Below are 19,840 nucleotides of genomic sequence, written 5' to 3'. Positions count from 1 at the left end.
TGCTCAGTAAGTGGTGTGGGAACTAGACAAGTGTAGTAATGACTGTCAGAGAAATCTCACCTCTAACTCTCAACACTCAGGCCTTAGAGGTTTCCAGAGTCTTTAATTCTGAGCCTACTCCTTCAGTGTGAGAAATCAAGTAACCTCATGATACTCTGCCTCTGAGCCTAGTAAACAATTAGCATTGTGTATGTCCATGTCCAAGAAGCTTTAGAGAAGAATGGTAGCATCCTTGTCACCCGACCTTCGGTGCTGGGCAACCCTGTGCCAGCTGTTTTAGAATTGCTGAAAGGACGGCCCAATCCAATAGTAAGTTCACACCTCTCCTCTCCACTGCAAGCTTTTCAGAGGCTGTCTTTGTCCTCTGTAGTTGACAGTATACAATACAGTCTCAGTACTCTGGCTTCAGGTTAAATTAAAAACATGAAAATAACATGCTTTTAAAAATTCATGTTTCATAGACACCAGAAGAACATGAATTAGAGACTGGAATAAAGTCAAAAGAAGCTCGGAAGTACATTTTTAACTGTTTAGATGACATGGCTCAGGTAAGTGTGGCATGCTTCAGAGAGGCAGGAGTTTATATGATGCTTCCGACAGAGACAGTTTTGATAATTATATGTGCTAATATTTTGCCATGTATTAAAAATGTAAGGGTCTGTTGATACCCCAGACCCAAATAGTGTGCAGAAGCCAAAAACCAGCATGCAAGGGTCCCTCATTTCAAAATGGAGAGACAGCCAAATGAGCTTGCAGGCCAGGTTTAAAGCCTGTTAGGGGCTCCAGGGTAGATGACCTCCATCTTACCCCATCTTTGAGGACATTCCATTATTGGGGGCGTGGGGGCTGGAAAATGTCACTGGGGAGGTATGGCCCCTTGCTGACCATGTCCTTGCTTCAGGCTAGTGGTTGGGCACTTTCTAGTTTCTGACTAGCTTTCTGAAGCCTGGGGGTTTTTTAACTGACTTGCCTGGACTTGCCTAGTTTTTTAGGCCTAGCCTGCTAGGCTGCCAATTAAAACCTGTTATGGAGTCAGACTGTCTCAAAAGATTGTCTGAATCCCAATAGTGGATACTGTGGTACTAACATCTTAAGTTTACCTTGACTAGCTGACAAATAAATGAGACGCAGACCATGATCATTTTATTTGGCTTTGACAATTTCTGGGGGTCACCCCTAGTCTACTCTGCTAACTGCTGGCCTGGTTGCCTCCCCAGCAGTGTACCCCAGATACTTGCTGTTTCTCTTGGCCATCTGCTCCTGGTTCCTCTCCCCCTGACTTTGGTTTCCTCCTCCTTCGTCATTCCTCTTCTCTCCCACTCCAGACAGGTCACTTCAAACCTACCTACCTCTAATCCTTCTAGTAATTGGCTAAAGTCATTTCCATTTAACCTACAGTTTTAGATCGAGGGACAAAGTTTGTGCAACAAAGGCTTGTAAACTTGAGACTCTTAGGCCTAGACTTTGGGGAATAGAATTTAGCATTACAATGCATAGCAATAGGCCAAACCTCTATAGGATACTTTGAAGATACTTGATTTCAGTTTTCTTAACCCACACACCATAAATCTGAAAGATGTTCTCAAATCTGTAGTTCTTTAAGCACAAGACTGTGCAAATATTCCAAATTTGTTGTTGTTGTTGTTGTTGTTGTTGTTTTGCTTTGTTTTGTTTCAAGACTGGGTTTCTCTGTGTAGCTTTGGCTGTCCTGGAGCTCACTCTGTAGACCAGGCTGACCTCAAACTCAGAGATCCGCCTGCCTCTGCCTTTGAGTGCTGGGATTAAAGCCATCATGCCTGGAACTTCAGGCTCTAGAATCTGAAACACTTCTGATCTCAGGTCTTTTAAACAGCAGCAGTCACCTTGTGACTGTTTCTCCTTTGCTTTTGTTTACTGATCTGCTATTTTAGAGTAATGTTTATAAAGGCGTCTTTTTTGTCTCAGTTTCTCCACTGAGTAAGTAATTGTTTCGGAGCTTATGTGGACTGCTGATGAAGATCACTAACATTCATTGCAGAGTTTTGTCCTGGGCTGACAAGATGGCTCCATCATGAGTAAAGGCATTTGCTGCCATGCCTGACCCCGAGTTTGACTCCCACAGCCCACATAGGAATGCTTACTGTATTCCAAATGTAAATACTTTGTACTATGCCATTTAATTTTTTCAAAAATAGAAATTTGTTGTATATTTCAATAATAACAAACATCTTTTTGCTCAACTTCTTTCAAAATTTTAATGCCAAGAATCAATTTGGCTCTATTGTACCACATAGGCAGAGAGTTTCCTCCCATGGAAATTATTATTCTGTAATTAAACTTAATTTTTCAAGTTTTCTCTTTTCTAAAATGCTAGTATAAATATCTGCTTTCTCTTGTTTGGAAAGAAAAGCAGACACAGTGAGCTCTTAATCTACTATTTAACTTAAGTCAAGAAATGCACTATTTCTAACTTCCTTTGCTTCCAAAGGTAAATATGTCTACAGACTTAGAGGGAACAGACATGTTGGCAGAAAAGGCAGACCGGAGAGAATACATTGATCTCCTAAAGAAAATGCTGACGATTGATGCAGACAAGAGAGTCACGCCTCTGAAAACTCTTAACCACCAGTTCGTGACAATGACCCACCTTCTGGACTTTCCACACAGTAACCAGTGAGTATGGAGTATCGGGGCCTGTGCCGTGCTGTGGCTCTCGCTTGAGTTGCCATCTTATTTAAAATGGGAGCTGTCGGGTTAGCAGTAATTCTGACGCCTGTGTCTTGACTCACTGATGCTTTTTTTTCTGAAAAGTTGTGGGACTTGTCTAATTTTTTCTTGTTATTATAAACACCCTTGGTTCTTTTTTCTGAAAATATTTGGAAACAAATACTTTTCCATGTTTGTCTTGAGTTTTTTGTTGTTTAAACTTCAGTATTCATTTGGTGAATTTCTAATCTTTTTCAGTGTTAAGTCTTGTTTCCAGAACATGGAGATCTGCAAGCGGAGGGTTCACATGTATGACACAGTGAGTCAGATCAAGAGTCCCTTCACTACCCATGTGGCTCCAAGTACAAGCACAAATCTAACCATGAGCTTCAGCAACCAGCTCAGCACAGTGCACAACCAGGTACTCAGCAACCAGGTACTCAGCACAGTGCACAACCAGGTACTCAGCAACCAGGTACTCAGCACAGTCCACAACCAGGTACTCAACAACCAGGTACTCAGCACAGTGCACAACCAGGTACTCAGAAACCAGGTACTCAGCACAGTGCACAACCAGGTACTCAGCAACCAGGTACTCAGCACAGTGCACAACCAGGTACTTAGCAACCAGGTACTCAGCACAGTGCACAACCAGGTACTTAGCAACCAGGTACTCAGCACAGTGCACAACCAGGTACTCAGCAACCAGGTACTCAGCACAGTGCACAACCAGGTACTTAGCAACCAGGTACTCAGCACAGTGCACAACCAGGTACTCAGTGAGCGAGTGCAGGGCTCGAGCTAAGTGGGACAGAGGCAGGAAGGCACACCAGTCCTGGGTTGGTATTTCTGTTGTTTCTAAGTGTTTTCTTCGGGAGGGCCTGGGCAAGATGTCTCATCAGGTAAGAATATTTGCCATGCAAGCTTAGAGACCTCAGTTTGATCATGAGAAGTCACGAGAGAAAACTAATTTCCAAAGGTTGTCCTCAGGCTGTGGAACACACATGGCCACGCTCACAAGTATTATGCACATACACGTGTGATAATAATGAAGGCCAGTTCCAGATTCAGTCTTCTCTGTTAGAAAGAATTTTCTACTTGGTCAACTAGACATACCTGCCAGCCATATGCTGACAGCGTTTAAATTCAGGGCTTACTCCATATCCTTATAAGACCTAGCATATGTGGGCTTCGAATATTCAATTACTTGTTGTTGCCAGTTTTACTAAGCTTAGTCAAATAACTCACTCTTTTTCAATAGGATTTTATTTCATTCAAGGGTTCTTTGACCAATGATCTTAAAGGGTGGTGGTGTTGGGGATGGAGCTGTTAGGAGCACTGACATCTCTTCCAGAGGTCCTGAGTTCAATTCCCAGCAACACATGGTGGCTCCTCTGTAATGGGATCTGATGCCCTCTTCTGGATCTGAGACAGCTACAGTGTACTTATATACATAAAATAAATCTTTAAAAGAAAAAAAGGGGGTATTATATTTGCTTGCTAATAAGAAAAATCTTATTTTGTTGTTGTTTCTAAAAACGTAAGATCAGTTTCTTAGTTTGGCCTACATTTTAAAAACCGTAGGTGTTTCCGAGTGTGGGTGGAATCTCCCATGAAGCGTACTGTTGAGAAGAGGCTGAGTTTTGTGTAGTCACATCCCAGCCAGCACCGCATGACCATTTGTCACTCTTCATGTGCTTGCTCACCTTCATATATGGTTTTCTTGTTGCTTGTTTCTGGTTCTGGAAATTGAATCCCAGACCTCTGGTTTGCGAGAAAAACACTGCATTACTGAGCTGTGTATCCCCAGCCCTGGGAGACTTCTTGAGTAGAGAGTCATTTCGAATAGCTAACATTACATTGAAGTTTTGTTCTGGGCTGACAAGATGAGTAAGGGCCCCGCCCCACACCCTGAGTTTTACTCCCAGAACCCATATGTTTGGAGAGGAGCTTTGACATCACTTGAACATGGGGCAATAAGTAAATAAATGCCTTAAAAAAAAAAAAAAAGCCGGGTGTAAAGCTGGGTGTAGTGCTGCATACCTTTAGTTCCAGGCAGAGGTAGACAGACACGAGTTCTAGCCTGGCCTGCTCTACATAATGAACTCTAGGCCTTCCAGAGCTATACAGGAAGACCTTGTTTCAAAAAAAGTAAACAAACCTTTTGCTCTGTTTTAATTTTTACTTTTTAAGGCTAGGGCTATACCTCAGTTGGCAGAGTGCTCCTTAGCATGCATAATGGCTACATTATATCCTCAGCCTTGCATAAAGCAAATATGGGGGCATACCAAGTCCCACACCCAGAGGGCGAAGGCAGGAGGATCAGCAGTTCAAATGTCACTCTATAAGGAGTTTGGTGCCAGCCTGGACTACATGAGGCTCAGCCTCAAAAGTTTTTCTTTAAAAGAATGTTTTGAGAGCCAGGAGGGCAGGGTGGGCTTGTAGTTGTGCATGCCTTTAGTCCCAGTACTTGCGACTATTTTTTGAACTTGGAAAGGAAAAGATAGGTGGATCTCTGTGAGTTCAAGGCCATCCTGGTCTACAAAGTGAGTTCTAGAACAGCCTTGGGTGCGTGTTGCTTGTTCCTGTCTCACAGTGCTGTAACCTTCTGTTTCAGGCCAGTGTTTTAGCCTCCAGCTCTACTGCAGCAGCTGCTACTCTTTCTCTGGCTAACTCAGACGTCTCGCTGCTAAACTACCAGTCAGCTTTGTACCCTCCGTCCGCAGCGCCCGTTCCTGGAGTTGCCCAGCAGGGTGTTTCCTTACAGCCTGGAACCACCCAGATCTGCACCCAGACGGACCCATTCCAGCAAACATTCATAGTGTGTCCACCTGCCTTTCAGAGTGAGTGCAGACTCCCTGCCTGGGGCATTGCGCTGGATTCACCTGCTCTAGGGGACAGTTGTTCACTTTCCATCTTTTGGTAAATTTAAACTCCGATGATGTAGGTGACTGAAATTGGGAGCTGTCACAAAGTAGATTTTTCCCTTTTCATTAATTTTCTTGACTGAGTTGTTTTGTAATGTGTTTGTTTCCATTGAAGGAAAATATTTATCTTGTAAAAGCATATATACCACAATATATATAATATATACATCTAAATGTTTTGTATTGACTCTAATCTCACTTTATACTAAAGTAAAATGTTTTATGATAGGATATAGTTAAGAATATAGAAACTAAAAATTTCAGTCATACAGATTGTTGCTTTTAAACTGAAAAATTCTTAGAAGCTGAAGCACTTGTAGGGAAGGCATTAAGACATCACCAAAACCTGTGATTCATAGTCTTCAAACTCCATCCTCCAATAAGATTAATTTTCACAGGCCATGTTTTCTAATTTTTCATTATTGTTTTGCAATAGTCGGTTCAATTCTTTTTTCCCCCTAAAACTTGGGAAATGTGTGTTGATTCTTTTGGTACGCTATTTGGAAGGTTAAATTATTGAGTCTTTTCTGCCAACACACTTAGCTTTCTCTCAGGAAGTCAGTGTCAAACTGGCCGTTGCGGCTCATATCTCTAATCCAGCAGGATGACTGAGGGGCTACTCCGGAGTCATGTAAGACCTGCCTCCAGAACCACGTAAAAGTAAAACAGTGAATGAGCCCGACTCAGATAGCGAATGCCATGCTGTCTCTTCCTATATGTAATATATAGTTTTCTCTTATAAATGTGCATTCTGTGACCATGCATGCCTGAGTGTGTATGTGTGTGTGTGTGTGTGCGTGTGTGAGTGTGTGTAGATCATAAAGTCAGAAAGGGTATTGTGGCAGGGGAAGAAGAAATCTTAAGGGAGGTGGAAATGGGCCAATGGAGGACATGTAATTGGAAAGCAGAGGAGGGACTGACTGCCTTAGGTAGGGTTTTACTGCTGTGAACAGACACCATGACCAAGGCAAGTCTTATAAGGACAACATTTAATTGGGGTTGGCTTACAGGTTCAGAGGGTCAATCCATTACCATCAAGGTAGAAGCATGGCAGCATCCAGGCAGACGTGGTGCAGGAGGAGCTCTATGTCTTCATCTCCTGGCCTCTAAGAGAAGACTGAGTTCTGGGCCGCTAGGAAGTGGGTCTTACAGCCTATACCCACAGTGACACACCCACTCCAACAGGGCCAGACCTTCTAATAGTGCCACTCCCTGGGCCGAGCACATACAAACCATCACAGGGACTCACTGGGAGAGGGAAGAGAACTGACTGCAGGAGTGGGGAGGAACAGGACACTAGGAAAGGGAATGAATGAGACCGAGTGTCATGGCGTGTCTGAGGGTGCTATGATGAAACCCACTGCTCTGTAGATAAACTTAAAACCCTTAATTTTGAAAAGAAAGAGAAAGAGAAGCTTGGTATCACTGTGGGAATAGACCAGGATCCAGGCTTCTCATAACATTTTATATAGAAGCAGGTAGCATTTTTATCATTTTACTTAAGTTACTTATTGATTGTGACTTTTGTTTGTTTGGTTTCTGACAGAGTCGGAGCAAGCGGAAGGAAATGAGGGGCTGGGGGAAACTGAGAGCTTACCGGGAGGCCAGGAGAGCGGTAGCCCTGTAAACCAGGGAGAGGCCACAGGGAGAATGGAGAAGATTCACAATCCGTAAATGCAAATTTAGCCTAACTTACCAAATTATTTTCTATATATGCGTCATAGGAATAGATTCTGTACTTGGGCTGTTCATAAACTGATTCGTCTACAGACTGTAGTAAATTAGCTATCCCTCTTCCCACTCTTTCTAAAGTAAATTCTGTGGGAACAATTTCCAGATGTAAGATTCTGAGATTCTCTGCTGCTTCTCAGATGCTACTGAGATAAAATAATAAAAGAACTTTAAGAACAAAATGTAAGCTGAGGCAGCGTGGGGTGTATGGGTGAACTCCTATGATATAATTTGATAAACATAAGCTGGAGAGGCTCTTCCAGTTTAAGACGTCTAGATAACCCAAGAGGCTAATAGAATAGACTTAAGAATGTTGGCATGAGAGGGGATTTATAATAAGACAATGATGGTGATACCTGGAGTCCATTATCATGTATGCCAGACAGTCCTTTTACAGGTATCAGTTTATCCTAGGCGGTGGGTCATATCAATCCATTTTATAAATGATGAAGTCTCATGTCAAAAGTAGTATAGTAATTTATGGTAGACCGCTTAGAGCCTAGGCGTGGGGGTCTCATCACGTGTATATTGCAGTATTCCCACTGCCTTTCGGGATTGGTTGTATAAAGTTGTTGGTTAACTTACCAACCTCAGCCATGTGCTGATTTGTCCAACAGTTCTCTACTCCAGGTTGCTCTCTTTTCTCTCTTCTTTTATAAAATGGCTATACCTAAGAATATCAGGCAGTTTTAGCCTTCTTTCCACATTTCTCTAGTTCTCTATATTTAAAGAAAAATAAAGATAACAAAAATTACCCTCATTCTCTTAGCTCAGGATTCCAGGACAAACGAATGCCCTTTGGCAGTCTTTGTTTTTGTTTGTGGTAGAAAGAAACGACTATTGTGCCTTAGCCACACTGCTGTGCTTCAGCCTAAGTGGGTGCAGCAGGCAAGTATTTGTAAATCTCTTTCCACACTATTCCGTTGACTAGTGTAGCGCATATGTGCCCAGTGGGGGCTAGTCTGTAGTTTTGTCCCCTTTTATTTTATCATTCTGGGAGCCGTAGATGAGCTACCATAGTGAACGTTCCTCCCAGAGCGTGCTTCCTAAGTCCTACAGGTTTTGGGAAGCTAATATACAACACTGTCCTGGAGTTAGTCATTGTGCAGAGACTAGAGAGTTTTGTGTGGCTTAGCTTTGTCAGCTCAGGGCTGACAACTGTTAAATTTTAATATCTTCAAAAGTTTTAAATCTGATTTTACTATTCCCTCTTTGAGCTTTTCTACAATACATTTTTCTTAATCACAGCTTGTTCCTAAATTCCTCATAAGTTACTAACAGACAGTTGGAAGGTGACTGAAAGCAGCAGCACTGTGCTCAGGTGACATTATAGTGATGTGCAGTCGGCCAAGGGTGGCACAGGCCTGCAGTCTCAGCACCTGAAAGGCTGAAGCATGGACAAGGCAGGGAGGGAGTAGGACTGGCCAAAGCTTTTAGGCGTCTCCTAATTAAAATGACGTGTCTCCATTTGGCAGAATTGCAGGCACTAATAGGCAGGAGGGAGGCAGGACAGAAATGTAAACCTGGTGAGAGTGTGGGCAGGAGGGTAGGTGCACAGCAATCTTCCTGGCTCTGTAGGCTTGACAGGAAGAACTGTGTGGGGCCCTTTCCCCAGAACAAGACAATGCCCTTTACAGGAAACTTCGTTGTTTATGCCAAAAGCATAATCAGTTGAGGTAAGACCCAGGCACTGTTTACAAGCAGCAGCTCATTTTCCCAGCTGCCCTTTAACTCAGGAGCGTTAGATGAGAAACTATAGAAAGAGCCACTTTGTAGGTAGGATAAGACTAGGTTTCTCTAAGCCAGTGTGCCTGCTTTTTATTCTAGGCATCATTTCTTCTTTGCTATTGACCTTACCTTTTCTGTTTTTTAAACTCTTTTCTTTAGCTATGACATGTAACTAATTTTTGAGCTAGGTTATATTTTTTGAGGAGAAAAATGTCCTTTAAGACATTCTACACAGGAGGATAACAGTATAAAGTATTGAGTGATGTTCAGTTCTGTTTCGATAGTTTGCAGTTGAAAGCACTTTCTTCCTCACCCACACTCCCTTGGTGAACTGCAAGGTAAATGTGACGTAAGAGGGAAGGTTGTCTGGCTTTTGCCTGTCTGATAATGGGAATGGAATAAGTATTATAACTGTAAGAGTTTATATTCCCTGAAGCCACCCTTCCCTGTATTAAATGCCTTCCACTAATTTACCTTAAAGGGAATAGCCTACCTTTCTTAACTCTGCTATCTTTTGTGAGTTTAAAGGCTTTGTCTCAAGTGTCTAGAATTAATTAAAACCTATGCAGTGAAAACAAGCTAACAGACCCCTCCCACACAGTAACAGCCCACAGGATATCAAGACCCAGCCAAGTGGTTTTAACTGTGATCTTTTCTCCACCAGCTGGGCTACAAGCAACAACAAAGCATTCTGGATTCCCTGTGAGGATGGATAATGCTGTGCCACTTGTCCCCCAGGCGCCCGCAGCCCAGCCACTGCAGATACAGTCAGGAGTGCTCACACAGGTAAAGCCGGGACAGCGCGTGCAGCAGTGCTGAGCACTGCTGAGAATTAGATATTTGTCCTGAAAGAAAAAAGTGGTATTTGCTTTGGCCTATAAGATCTTTCTTGCTCATGATTCAGACATCTTAAAATGAAATATCCCTAACAAAACAGAAGACTTATTCCTGTCTTTTACAACTCTCCCATTATCTCCTTAGACTTGTAGAGATGGCATTCTGTACATTGAGAAATGGTCATGATAGTACACAGATGTAATTTTTTATCGTAAAATGTATGGTTTTATTCACATCAGTCTACCTCCTCCATGTGTTTAGTAGAAAACTTTAAAAGGTTATATTCTGAGAAACTAAGGTCATAGGCAAAATTATGAAGGTTTTGTAAAGTATACAACATTACACTTTGAATTCCATATGTAAATGTTTGTGGTCCACAACGTACAAGAAATTCTGAAATCCAAAACTTATTTTGTGAGTAGAAGGAAGATTTCTTCATAAATGAAGTGCCTATGTTTTATAGGATGCTCTCAGTCTGGTCAAGAAAGACCCCTATACCTGTTTTTACCTGACATCATTGACTTTGGCTTAGTGGGCTAAAGCCACCACAGCTGAAAGAGGAGCAGCTGTGTTGGCATGTGCACGCAGGTGATAGGAAGTTAGTTCATTGTCAGTAATAACTTGGGGGGAATGCGAACCCTTCTGAACCCAGATAACCTGCCTCGGTGTTTGTTTCACTCACCTGCCTAATCTACATTTCAGGGAAGCTGTACACCACTAATGGTAGCAACTCTCCACCCTCAAGTAGCCACCATCACACCGCAGTATGCGGTGCCCTTTACCCTGAGCTGCGCAGCCGGCCGGCCGGCGCTGGTTGAACAGACTGCTGCTGTACTGGTAATTCCCTCACTTGATTGTGTTACTAACGGAGTTCCTTTGGTTTCTTTTTTATTTTTTTTCCTGTTTGTTTTTGTTCTGTTATTCTGGTTTTCTCATTAAAAACACAAAAAAAACCAAAACCAAGACCCTAGCTTAGCTTTGCAGAGGGCATGGGAGCATGTGCCGTCTCGTGGCTGCGTCTGTAATGTCTTATTGTTTCCTCCCCACATTTGCTGAAGTGCTGTTTGACTCTGAGGATCAGTGTGGTTCTTCTTTGCAAGCCCAGTGTGGGCAAAGCTCTCTGTGTAGTTGCAGGTGAGCTTCAACACCCCTGCCTGTTTCCTGTCCTCTCTTACCCTTGTCTTGTGAGATGGAAGGAAATGGCCTTCCATTTGACCCTGCCAAGGTATCCAGATGCCAAGATTTGAACTCCCAGTCAAGCTAGTTGCTCCCTTTTGTTATTTTAATCTCCTAAAACTTGTGTATGTATAGAAATGTTTAAAATGGTCTTAGCGTATGGCTTTCTCATCACGTGAGCTTCCTTCTGTGACTGTGAAGATCGTGCTTTTGCCATTCATGATCCTCTTCCAAGTGAAGATGGTCGGTCCCTTTAAAATACGCTTAGATCGTTCTACTCATTAGAAGGAAAGCCGAACCTATTTGTAGGGATTGGTCTGAGAAATTGTTACAAATGCATTGCAACACAAGATGAAACTGTGGCTGACAAACTTGCGAAAACAGCATCTTTGCTGTTGGAAGTCCCGCGGGAAGCCAGTGCAGACTGCAGTGGTGGGTGTGTCCAGCTCAGACATGGAAACGAGACAGCTAGCTGGCTTCGAAGTGTATTCTAGGATTTGTAACCTTCAGCGTGATTTAGTCTGTGTTTTGTTTCGGTTTATTTTGGTGAGTTAGAATTGTTTATTTCAAATCCAGCATTTCATTATTTGAAATTTAAAATTAGGTAAGCCTCTGCAAACCTAAATGATTCTTTTGGATCTCATGGTATTCATCTTTCACAGTGGATTTAAATTTCCGTTATCTCTTTAGTATTCATGAATGAAAACACTTTCAGAAACACACTTGCATGGAACTTGCTTGGTTTTCAGTTTAAAAGTCTTTGCCGCCTGTGGATTGTTTCTCATAGGCACAAACCGGATGCTAGGGAGTCAGGTGTAACTCCAGCTTGGCTGGCCCACCTTTTGACTTGCTCACTTAGAGTTTTGAGGTTGCAAATGTCATCTGACCTTTCACCTTTGCTGCTCTTAAGTTTGCTCTAGCCATTTGTTAAGCTTTGCATAGTTTTGTTCTTCTTCTGTCAAAACAGTTCGTCGCTTGGAACGCCCGATTTCTGCCTCACATTGGAATGTCTCTTCTTGCTCGTATTAAACCACACGCTTTGTCTTGCGCAGGTGTTGGCTTATGGAAAGACGCATGGTGTGACTTAACATCTTCTCTTACTTTCTGTTCTGTTTTGTTCTGTTTTAAATTCTGCCTATGGTAGCAGACGTGTTTGCAGTTTCTCTGCTCAGAAGGCTTCTTGTTTGGAACCGGTATTTGTAACAAGTGGATCTGTTACTTGCAGAGATCTTTTTGAAACTGTTTTGATGGGCTTGCAATTTGAAATGTATGAAACAGAACCATGTGTGCCTCAGTAGGCTAATTGCACTACTGAACTCAGGTGTAAAAGGGAACTTGCTGTTACATAGTTTTTCATAAAGTGCCACTTTCTGTAAGAAGTACAGAAAAGGTATTTTGTTGCTCAGTCTATCCCAAGCACCATCATTGTTTCGGAAAAACTCTTCTATTTTCCTGTAGTGATTAGTTTTGTGCTAAAATGCATTTCTACAAATGATACATAAAACATATGCTTTTAGCAACCTTTCAAAACAATTTGGTGTATTAAGAATTACTTAGAAAATTTTTTATTTATTGACTTAATTTTTAATTCTATCATATAGCTAAAAGTAATGTTTTTAGTTCTCTTTTGCTGGTATCAGCTTATTTACCAAAGCATTTGATATTCGGTCATCCATGTCTGCTCTATTTTCTACCCTTCTAATACAGGGAACAATTCTGCCATACATTGTATGGGTTGAATTGATCTGTTGTCTTAATCTGATTGGCATTCAAATTTTAGAATTTCTATTTTCTGAGTCCTCCTAAGTCTTTCAAGGGATTTGTTTTATAGGCTTTTGTAAAAAGAATATTATTTCACTAGGGTTTACCTAAACCTCCAGGTTCCCTTTCTTGACAGCACAGAAACTCATACCTGCAGGGACCTTTGGTTCTTACTCCCCTGCTGCTCAGGCTATGCTGATGGCCAAAGGACACACCTCAGCATGCCTGCCTAGTCTCCTTCACAGCTCATGCAGCCTTCTGCACTCTCTCTCTCTCTTTAAATCTCTGCAAGTTAACAATCTACAAACATTTTTTTTTTAAAGATACAACTTTTTCTTTCATCTGAAAACAAAATGAAAAGCTAAGAATGAATCAAGTCTGGATCTTTTATGTGTTTCCTTGCAGCAAGCTTGGCCTGGAGGAACCCAACAGATTCTCCTGCCTTCAGCATGGCAGCAGCTGCCTGGGGTCGCTCTACACAACTCTGTCCAGCCTACTGCAGTGATTCCAGAGGCCATGGGGAGCAGCCAGCAGCTAGCCGACTGGAGGCAAGCACAAGCAGCCCCCACCTCCCAACACCCTCTCTGGGAATGTGTATGGGTTGGAGCCCATAGAGTAGGAATACTTAATATGAAGAGACCAGAAAGAAGGAACTTTTATATTTGGAGTCCTTTGAGAAAAAGAGTCATCAGTCTAGAAAGAGTCATAAGAAAAATAGGAAATATTTTGTAATGTAAGAAAATGCAAGTTCTGTGGTCTGGAATCATTTACTTCATATTTAAACAGAGCCTTAAGTGATCGAAAAGAACACAATGAGATTAAAGCCAGTGAGATTAAATCCCAGTGACTGACTGTATAAAAAGTAAAACATCACTGTGCTTAATTGTGCAAATACCCATTTGGTCCAGTATTTTAGTGGTTGAGGGAGTCACGTTTCTGTTTCTGTTGGTACAGGAATGCCCACTCTCATGGCAACCAGTACAGCACTATCATGCAACAGCCATCTTTGCTGACTAACCATGTGACGTTGGCCACTGCGCAGCCTCTGAATGTTGGTGTTGCTCATGTTGTCAGACAACAGCAGTCTAGTTCCCTCCCTTCAAGGAAGAATAAACAGTCTGCTCCAGTCTCATCCACGTAAGTGTATGTTAGGTCCTGCGCTGAAAACGCTGTCGCACGTTGATTGTCATAGTTTAGGTATTTTAGGTTTGAAGTAGCAGGTACCTGCCAAATTGAGCATGAGCTGATCTCCTCACCTGGGCGGTGTGTCCTCCATGTGGGCATCTTTTGTGTCTGCTGTCACTTCAGATCCAGGCCACCTTTAAAATGTTTGAATATTTTTTGTATTTACTATTTGTATATGAGGTAAAGTAAGTGTGTGTGTGTGTGTTGAACATGCCTTGGCAGATATATGTAGGTCAGAAGATGATGTCCAAGAGTCAGTTCTCTCCTACCATATTAGTCTCTGGGATTGAACTCAGGTTATCAGGTTAGGGTGACAAGCACTGAGCTATCTGGCCAGACATGTTTTCATTTTTCTTCCTATTTATAGAGTAAAACTGAACCCGGGGACAGAGGTGCATAAAAATGTAAACTTTTATATTTGAAAATATGTTCTTCTCCTTGGAAACGGTAGCCAGAATCATTAGTTTTTTTTTATTAGAACTTTATAGTTAAGTGTATTAGTGACCAGATAAAGAAGAACCAGAAAGCAGTTGGAAAGTCAGGGAAAGGCTGTGCAGTCGGAAGGGTGGGGCAAAGAACAGCTGTTTTAACTTGTGAACTTTCCCACAGATCTTCTCTGGAAGTTCTGCCTTCCCAAGTTTATTCTCTGGTTGGAAGTAGTCCTCTTCGTACCACATCTTCTTATAATTCCCTAGTCCCTGTCCAAGACCAGCATCAGCCAATCATCATTCCAGACACTCCCAGCCCTCCTGTGAGTGTCATCACTATCCGTAGTGACACCGATGAAGAAGAGGACAACAAATTCAAGCCCAGCAGGTAAGTGGGCCCGAGGTTGCCAGGCCTTTGTAATGTCAGCACACCTCCATCCTTTGGCTGACAGCTGTATTCAGGTCAGCAGTTTTGTCTGAAAACAACAACAAAAACCCCAAAGAACAGACAGAAAAAGGTAATTTGTAAGTATAGCCTTGAATAAGTTAAACACAGAAGTTCTCACAATTAAGCCTTGTCAAGTTTTCTTTAATGCTATTCATCAATTAAATCAGGTTTGATATGGCTACTCTGGCTTGAAGTACATGTTAAACTACAGACATGGTCCTTTCCTTTAAAGGAGTGTATCAAGAGCAGCTCATTGTAGTGAACTAGGTAGATAGATTCTTCTGTATCTTATTCTGAGAGAGCCTCCTTGGGAGAGGTAGGACACTTCCCCTATGTGCTCTGAAAGCTGGAGAACTGAATAGCAGCTTGTCTAATCTTGTCTAGCATTTTTGCCAAGTGTATTAGTTATTTTCTTGTTGCTGTGTACAACATCTTGACAAAAAGCAGAGGTGAAGTGGTACATTTTGACCTAGAGGGTCAGAGAACGTAAATATGGTCGGTCTCATGGTGGGGAAGAGGTGGAAGCAGGTGTGTGAATCTGAACTGACAGGAAGCCGGCTGAGCACACTTGATTTACACTGAGGAAGCAGACAGAACAGGAAGTGAAGCCAGCCTGTTGGATCTCAAAGCCTGCCCCAGTGGTCTGCTTTGTCTAGCAAAGCTCCACCTCCAAGAGCACTGACACCAACTGGGGACCAAGTCAGCTCATGGGGACTCTTGTCACTGTCCTTACTAACTAGGCAGTTTACTGAGAGGGTACTGGTGAGTTTAAGAACTATGCAGGGTGCCTTGATTGATCTGTGCGATGTTCTTTACTGAACTTCTGTAGATGTCACATATGAAAGGGAATTAAGAGACTTTACCAAATTATGACTAAGTGAACTTTAAAGATTTGTTAGTTTCCAAATGTGGTGGCACACGCCTTTAATTCCAGTACTCACAAGGCAGAGGCAGGCAAATGTATAATGAATTTGAGGCCAGCCAAAGTGGCTATATATACAGTGAGGTGCTGTCTTAAAAAAAAATAAACAACTGAGTAAATAAGATACAGATTTATTATTTACTCTGATGTGCCTATGTGTTCGGGTAGCTGTGGGAGCTGGAGGACATGGGGTCCCTTGAAGCTGGAGTTAGTGGCTGTAAGTTACCTGTGATGGAAACTGAGCTCCGGACCTCTGAAAGAGCAGCCAGCACTCTTACTGAGCCATCCCCAGCTTGCTAAGTGCAGTTTGAATGAACTCAGAAAAACAAAGTTAGAAAGCATTTCAGGCCTTTTAGGTGAACTTACAAGTCAGGTTTTGAAGATGCTCATTGAACTGGGAAGAGAAAAAATGAAAGTGACAGGCTAATAGCAAAAATTACATGTAAGGTGTAGTCCCCATGATCTCCTTGACTGGAGCCAATCCTATTAAATAAGGGAAGCTGAAGACGGTAAAGTGAGAGTTATGAAGGAATCGTTTATCAAAACAGTGAAGCAGGGCATGGTGGTGCAGTACACCTGCTATTTCAGTATTTGGGAAGCAGAGGCAAGAGGATTTTGAGTTTTAGGCTGTACTTGGCTACATAGCAAGACACTGACTCAAACAAATAGGAAACAAAACCAAAAGCTATAGTGAGAAGTTTGATTAAAGACAGGAGTATTTGAATCTAAGGAGATGATAAAGGAGAAAAGCAGCACTTGAAGACTTCCTGTCAGAACTACAGGTGAGAAGAGCTCAGAAGCACCATGGCTAACTGTGGACTCCAAGATCATTTTGTCCTGGGTCTCAGTGCTGTCTTCACCATTTATTCTTTGTATGACCTTGTATAAATTCCTTGACTACAAAATGGGGTAACAGTGCCTATTGTGCAGGGTCAAAAAGATTCCCTGGCTGGCTGGTCACAGTGTGTGACAGCAGTGCCTGATGCAGATTAGTATGTAGCCTCAAGCTGCTGTGGTGTTTGTCATCATTGTTAGCAGAGAACTACAGGCCAAGTGAGACCCATTGCTTAAAGGGCAGTTATAATTGTCTGTATTTTCTTCTCCTCAGCTCGAGCCTGAAGGCGAGGTCTAATGTCATCAGTTATGTGACTGTCAATGATTCTCCAGACTCTGACTCCTCCCTGAGCAGCCCATACCCCACAGACACTCTGAGTGCTCTGCGGGGCAACAGCGGGACACTTCTGGAGGGACCTGGCAGAACTGCAGCAGATGGCATTGGCACCCGTACGATCATTGTGCCTCCTTTAAAAACACAGCTTGGCGACTGTACTGGAGCAACACAGGCCTCAGGTAAGGAGGGTCTTCACAGTTAGAATTGTATTTTCCTTGAATTCATATATATATATTTAATATTTAGTTATACTATGCCACTGGTTAAAACTAAGCATAGATTTTTTTTTTCTTTTTTCTTTTTTTCGGAGCTGGGGACCGAACCCAGGGCCTTGCACTTGCTAGGCAAGCGCTCTACCACTGAGCTAAATCCCCAACCCGATATTTTTAAATAGTACTTAATTCAGAAATCTGTTCCCCATAATAAGAAATTTGCTTGATCAAATTTATCTTCCCATGTTTATGGATTAATATGGGAATGAAGTCATGTTTAGTGTCAGCAAAGTGTTTTTAATATATTTGACTCTGGTGGGGAAGAATTGATAAGACACCCTTCAGTAGTAGGAAGAGTCCAGTAAGCAGTTTAGCTTGTCACACCTGATTATCATGGATTAATTATGTAGAGCAGAAAGGACTGGGTAACACTAAAGATGGCCGTGAGCTGAAGATGCTGAGTTAGTGGTTAAAAGTGCTTGCTATTGTTCCAGAAGACCGGATTGGTTACCATTGTCCACATGAGGCAGCATTCCACTACCTGTATGACTGCAGCTCTAGGGGAAGCAAGACCTGGACTCTGGGCCTCCTCAAACATACACACACATACACACATGGATAAACATAAAAGAAATCTCTTTAAAAATGACTTTAGACTTTCAGCCATTGCAGTAATGCTTTTCAGTTTGAGTTTTACCTAATTACTTCACTTGGCTGTTGGACACTATGCTCAGGGTCCTTAGTATAGTTGTGTGTTAGTTGAGCAGTACTGGCGCAGTAACAAGTCCCAATGTCATAGTTTACTTTTACTTGTATCACTTCCCACTGCAAATGTCTCTGGTTGCTAGGCTTGCATGGAGTTAAGGACCAGAACCTTGGAATTCTTAGCATCTATCAGAAGCTTGGAGTGGATAAACCTTTCTTAACCTCTAGATGCGGAGAGGCCTAGGAAAGGCAGTCTTGTTAGGCAGCTCCTTCCCATTGGCAACTTTACTGCAAAGGGAGGGAGGCAGGGATGGTTTTTGGTGTTAGAATAGCCACTGGGGTCTTACACTTAAATAGTATTTTATTGTAGGTCGTGCTACTTACTGCCTATAGGCCATAAAAGGTTCTAATTTGAGAACACTTCTGTTCAGTCAGGGTGCTTCTCCACAGAGATAGTCTGCTGCCTTGAAGACAAGGTAGAACATCCCGATACCAGGTTTCTGAATATAATTATTAAGACTTATGCCTTTATAATGTACTCCACATTCCAGTTTCCCTACTGGGAACATAGAAGGAAGCAGCTTTTATATTCTACCGTCCTTTAATTCCTTAGAGTGTGAAGCCAGTACATACCCCAAAGGATAGAAGCTTGCCTTCATTTTAACCCTTCGGACCTTTAAATATTCTGAGAATTACCAATGAGAATTTCAGCTTCTTGTCACTTATTTAACTTCATCTGGCATAAACTGTGGGCTCATGGGGGCATGGAGTGTGTCCTCTGTCTCTGTAGTGTTTCCTTATCTGTAATAAGACAGTAGATAGGTTTACTGGGGTTGCTATCTAAGGATCTCTGTGAGGTTTGCGGCAACACAGAAAAGAGATGGATAAAGTAGTTTTTGTTGTTCTGGTACAAATGTAATTGAGGATGCAAGGTATACCGAGACCTAACTCTGCAAATGACAGACAATATGGACTAATGTGATATCTCAGGGTAGATCCATGCTTCTACGCCTTGACTCTTTCTAGGTCTCCTTAGCAGTAGTAAGACCAAGCCAGTGGCCTCAGTGAGTGGGCAGTCATCTGGATGCTGTATCACTCCCACAGGGTACCGAGCTCAACGAGGGGGAGCCAGCGCGGTGCAGCCACTCAACCTTAGCCAGGTAAGCGCTAGGGGCTGCTACCTTCTGTTTGAGTTGTTCCCTGTTGTTTCTCTTTGGAGAGCCCTGCTTCTGGCTGGACTGCTGAATAAAGCCAAATGAAGCTCCTTTTGTGTCAAACATCTAGTGTTCTGTGGCCGGCGTCATACCTGCATGTGCTACGTCTCTTCATTTGATCAGTGAGTGTGTTGGGAATGTACTGCACCACCATACATGCTTTGAACTTAGATTCTCTTCCTTTATCCTTAGGTCATAAGTAACTTGAGCCTTGCCCTGTTTACCTGAGTCAAAACAGAGAAAGCCACTTATTTAAATCAGCTGGTTCTAATCCTAACTGTTCCTAGAGTTTGGGATGTACCCTGCCCTGCCATCTGATCCTCTGATGGGATAGTGAGGGGTACTGGATTCCATTTCTGTTCCCCATTTTCTCAGCTAAAACTCTGGGGCTTGTGTGATGTCTGTCAGAAGTGAGTATCAAAATGAGGGTTTAGCTGTGTACCGGAGAGAGCCAAGAGCACGCAGGTGCAAATGGAAGTTAAGTTAATGTGCGTCCTTGAGGTTCCATACTTTTAAGAAGAGTGCTGTGGAGGGCTTAGAGGAGAGCAAAACAAAACAGTAAGGAAAGTTGGTTAGTGAAAAACCACGGATCCCAGGACAGGATGTTAGGTTCCTAACCCGCAGGTATGGAAGGTTCTCCACTTGCTCTCACACTTCTATACTTGGGAGCAAACTGTTGCTTTCTCGAGCTCAGTTAGAATCTGTCCTTC

General features: G+C 42.5%; 1 protein-coding gene across 20 annotated transcripts in view; it reads left to right on the top strand.

The window, feature by feature from the left end:
* Nucleotides 1-19,840, top strand: part of Hipk1 (homeodomain interacting protein kinase 1) — a 50,987-nt gene that overhangs the window by 26,343 nt on the left and 4,804 nt on the right. For 7 of the 20 annotated variants that reach the window (XM_039102793.2, XM_063282279.1, XM_063282288.1 and 4 more), the window contains 11 exons: nt 462-548; nt 2,468-2,652; nt 2,944-3,121; nt 5,303-5,528; nt 9,736-9,857; nt 10,611-10,745; nt 13,251-13,393; nt 13,800-13,982; nt 14,640-14,846; nt 16,937-17,178; nt 18,943-19,076. In XM_039102793.2, the coding sequence (XP_038958721.2) occupies nt 462-548; nt 2,468-2,652; nt 2,944-3,121; nt 5,303-5,528; nt 9,736-9,857; nt 10,611-10,745; nt 13,251-13,393; nt 13,800-13,982; nt 14,640-14,846; nt 16,937-17,178; nt 18,943-19,076 (1,842 nt within the window). Of the gene's footprint in view, nt 1-461; nt 549-2,467; nt 2,653-2,943; nt 3,122-5,302; nt 5,529-7,158; nt 7,283-9,735; nt 9,858-10,610; nt 10,746-13,250; nt 13,394-13,799; nt 13,983-14,639; nt 14,847-16,936; nt 17,179-18,942; nt 19,182-19,840 lie in introns of those variants that run through there. The other 13 variants (XM_063282284.1, XM_063282286.1, XM_008761420.4 and 10 more) reach the window with 8 other exon arrangements.

Source organism: Rattus norvegicus, chromosome 2 (assembly GCF_036323735.1).
Source record: "Rattus norvegicus strain BN/NHsdMcwi chromosome 2, GRCr8, whole genome shotgun sequence".
Lineage (NCBI taxonomy): Eukaryota > Metazoa > Chordata > Mammalia > Rodentia > Muridae > Rattus > Rattus norvegicus.
Note: the sequence above shows the minus strand (reverse complement) of the source record. Positions and strands in the feature narration are given on the sequence as shown.